Here is a 3,222-nt window from a genome sequence, read left to right as displayed (position 1 = left end):
CCCAGTAGCCACCCAATTATTGGCATAAGAGCCGTTGAAGTTATGCTTCCGGTTGAATAACTCGACAGGAGGAGACTGAGACTTGAATGGGAAGTTATAAGGCTTCGAAGAACTCGATGAAGATGATGGCAAATCCACTGGTGGTCCAGATACGATAACGTAGTCTTGATCCATTGAGTCTTGAGATTCATCTACTGCAGAATTGACATATGTGAGAAAACCGAACAAGAAAGCTTTGCCATTTTCTAAGGCGTAGCAAATAGAAGAGAATCAGCGTACCTCTTCCCTTAGGAATAAGTGATCTGGAATCAGTCACTCTTGTAAGTTCACGATGGTTTCTCCTATCTGAATTTATGTGAGTTTCATATCCAAATCTATTGTTTTCCGCTCCATGGTTGATTCTACTATATCTGGAAGTAAGTTCTGTACATTTCAAAGGACTAGATTCCGCCTCCTTTCTCTCAACTCTGGCATCAATGTTAAATCCAGGGGACGACTTTATTGAGGGCGTCCTTTTCAAATGTGAAGGGCTCCCCTCAGGTCCACTAGAATCATCATCTAGTAGGAATGGCAAACAGTCTTCTTGAGAACTTTCTTCCATGTTTCTCGAGGGACTGCTTCCAGAAGAAAGAAAATCGTCCATTGTTCTTGAGCCCAATCTACTCCTGCAGGACAGATATTTTCAGAAGTACAAATGTTTGCACAAAGGAGAGAAAAATCACTAGCTTTCGAATCTACCTTGAGAAGTCATATGACTGCCTGTCCGAAAGAAAAGGGTGATTAAAGAATTCTTCAAATGTCAAACGTTCCACTGCGAAAAACAATATACAAGAATGGATTGTGATCGCAATTGGATACAAAGAGATAAGGACCATAAACGCTGTAGTTTAAAATATGTGGTGTAGTAGATGAATAAAGCTTATTGTAAACTGCTATTCAAATCACTACTCCAACTTCTTGACAAATTCGCAACTTTATGGGTCTCATGCAAAAGAATTGTAGTCTGATGCTGACCTGGATTACGTCGCAATAACTTCTGACACAGATCTATGCAGTCCAAACTTAAATCTCTACAGGCCGGTGGAAAATGTAAACCAGTTGATCTCATAATGTTTTGGAGCAACTGTGAACACAAGATCGAGAATGCTTTAGATTTATGCAACAGGACACAAACACTTACTTACTACAGAAGTCTGTGAGACAGAATACAAAACCTGAATCTGGCTGTTTCCTGTAAAAGGGGTTCTGCCTGTCACAAGTTGAAATAAGATAGCACCAACACTCCAGAGATCTGCCTGTGTTTTAAGGTAGATTGTAAGGAGATGACGGTAAGAGAAAGGTCTAGGTAGCTTAGTAAGAGAAAGGTCTCACCTTTGCATCATACTTCTGAAGTTGCATAATCTCTGGGGCCATATACAATGGTGAGCCGCATAATGTTTCTGCAAGTCCCCTAGGTTGCAACGATCTGCATTACGAAAAGTGTGATGTTCAAATGCAAATAATAGAATCCGGAGAGTGGGGAGGGTTGTGAATAGCAGAATCCCCAAGAAAAAAAAGAAATTACCTAGACCTCGACAATATACATTCAAAAGCAGCTCGAGCCCATTCGAAAACCTTCTCTAATTCACTCCTAATACACTCTTTGATCTAGTAACAGGGGGAGCTGATGACAATACCTTGCAAATCCAAAATCAGCAATCTTCAGATCCGCATCGTTTTCATCTGTGGATAGAAGAAGATTCTGTTTCAAGAACGAAAGAACCTTAGCAATTAAATTTCAACAAAGATGGTTTCTCTAAGACTCTATCTCTGCTTAGACAAAGAACCCCGTTTTATTGGAAACTAACAGATCACCCTTCTACAGCATCCTGTTTAACACTGAGCTGATTAAGAACTAAAACACATTGTGCACAGAGGATCATTGAAAGGAATGAGAATCAGACACACCTGAGGCTTTAAATCACGGTGAATAATATTATTGTCACGAAGAACTTGTAAGCCAGCCGCTGTTACATGGAAAATCGACGCAGATTAACAACATGACTCTATCAGACAAAATAAAAAAACATAGACACAGAGAGTATGTGTACCTAACTGCAGCATGAAATGCTTAGCAGTAGCTTCAGGGACACTTCCATGATTCTGGATATACACAGACAGATCACCTCCTTTGCAATACTCCAACACCACATGTATTTTCCCAGGAGACTACATCAAATTTCCCAAAAAAACACAAAAAAAAAACATCAATTTACAAACACATTCAAGCCAAAAGAACCAGAAACAGAGAAGCAAAATTCAACGGCAAAAACATTGCGGTAAATTGAAAAAGGATTGACATTTGGATGTTTAAAAGAGTAACATGTAACTTTTAAACAAGCTAAAACGCATTTAGCTAGAAAATGAGAGTCAACAAACCTCAATCATGTCGAGCAAACGGATGATGTTGGGATGATTGATCCTCTTCAAGATATATATCTCAGACATGAGACTATCTTGTAGCTTCTTGTTAAGGCGGCTCATGGCGATCTCCTTGATAGCGACGACGGTGCCGTGAACACGGTGCCTCGCCTCCCAAACCTCAGAGAACGAACCCGACCCGATTTGCCGACCCACCAAGTAGTCACCAACAACCCGCCCGCTCCTCGCCGTAGACTGAGCCATTTTTACTCCGACGAACTAAACCGGCGCCGAGAATCTAGAGGACGCAGTATGATTGAATCTTTTGGAATTTTACGACCCGTCGGGTTGAAAATGATTCGATTGGGCGTATTCGGATAATGAGGAGAGAGAGAAGAAGAAGAAGAAGAGAAGGTTAATGAATATTTATTAAATGCAAGTTTATTCTAAGAATCTTCCTGCATTGCCGTTTATTTGGTTTATATGATAAGATCGGGAAATTATTTAATAATTACTTATGTCATTGTTTGTTAAGATTATGGATTAGTGGGAAATGCGAATTGTTATGGGAGAATTACTGGTCTGAGAGATTCCCAAATCTAGTTATCATAGTATCACTATGCTGAAGAATTTCAACAGAAACGACTTTTGGAAATGAAATTCTCTACACTTATATTAAAAAAAAAAAAATTCTCTGCACTTATATTTTATGTAGCTGCTATAAAAAAAAAAGAAGGTTTGATTAGTTAATAGTTATACAAGACGGTACAAAATAATGAGAAAAATGATTGTATACTCACCAATCCAAATCTTGCCTTTGAA

The 3,222-nt window shown here is 39.1% G+C and overlaps 1 protein-coding gene across 1 annotated transcript in view; it reads right to left on the bottom strand.

Moving 5' to 3' along the window:
• LOC18026928 (serine/threonine-protein kinase ATG1c) overlaps window positions 1-2,850 on the bottom strand; it is a 4,237-nt gene extending 1,387 nt beyond the window's left edge. Inside the window, exons 1-10 of the mRNA XM_006410913.2 lie at window positions 2,419-2,850; window positions 2,091-2,208; window positions 1,948-2,006; window positions 1,677-1,741; window positions 1,372-1,465; window positions 1,215-1,295; window positions 1,015-1,123; window positions 739-811; window positions 280-665; window positions 2-194 (exon numbers count right to left, since the gene is read on the bottom strand). Coding sequence (XP_006410976.2) covers window positions 2-194; window positions 280-665; window positions 739-811; window positions 1,015-1,123; window positions 1,215-1,295; window positions 1,372-1,465; window positions 1,677-1,741; window positions 1,948-2,006; window positions 2,091-2,208; window positions 2,419-2,664 — 1,424 coding nt within the window. The 5' untranslated portion in view covers window positions 2,665-2,850. The remainder of the gene's footprint in view (window position 1; window positions 195-279; window positions 666-738; window positions 812-1,014; window positions 1,124-1,214; window positions 1,296-1,371; window positions 1,466-1,676; window positions 1,742-1,947; window positions 2,007-2,090; window positions 2,209-2,418) is intronic.
• Between the last annotated feature and the right edge of the window lie 372 nt (window positions 2,851-3,222).

The sequence above is a fragment of the Eutrema salsugineum genome, unplaced genomic scaffold, assembly GCF_000478725.1.
Source record: "Eutrema salsugineum unplaced genomic scaffold, Eutsalg1_0 scaffold_10, whole genome shotgun sequence".
NCBI lineage: Eukaryota > Viridiplantae > Streptophyta > Magnoliopsida > Brassicales > Brassicaceae > Eutrema > Eutrema salsugineum.
The sequence above is the reverse complement of the archived record's forward strand: the minus strand, read 5'-3'. Positions and strand labels throughout refer to the sequence as shown.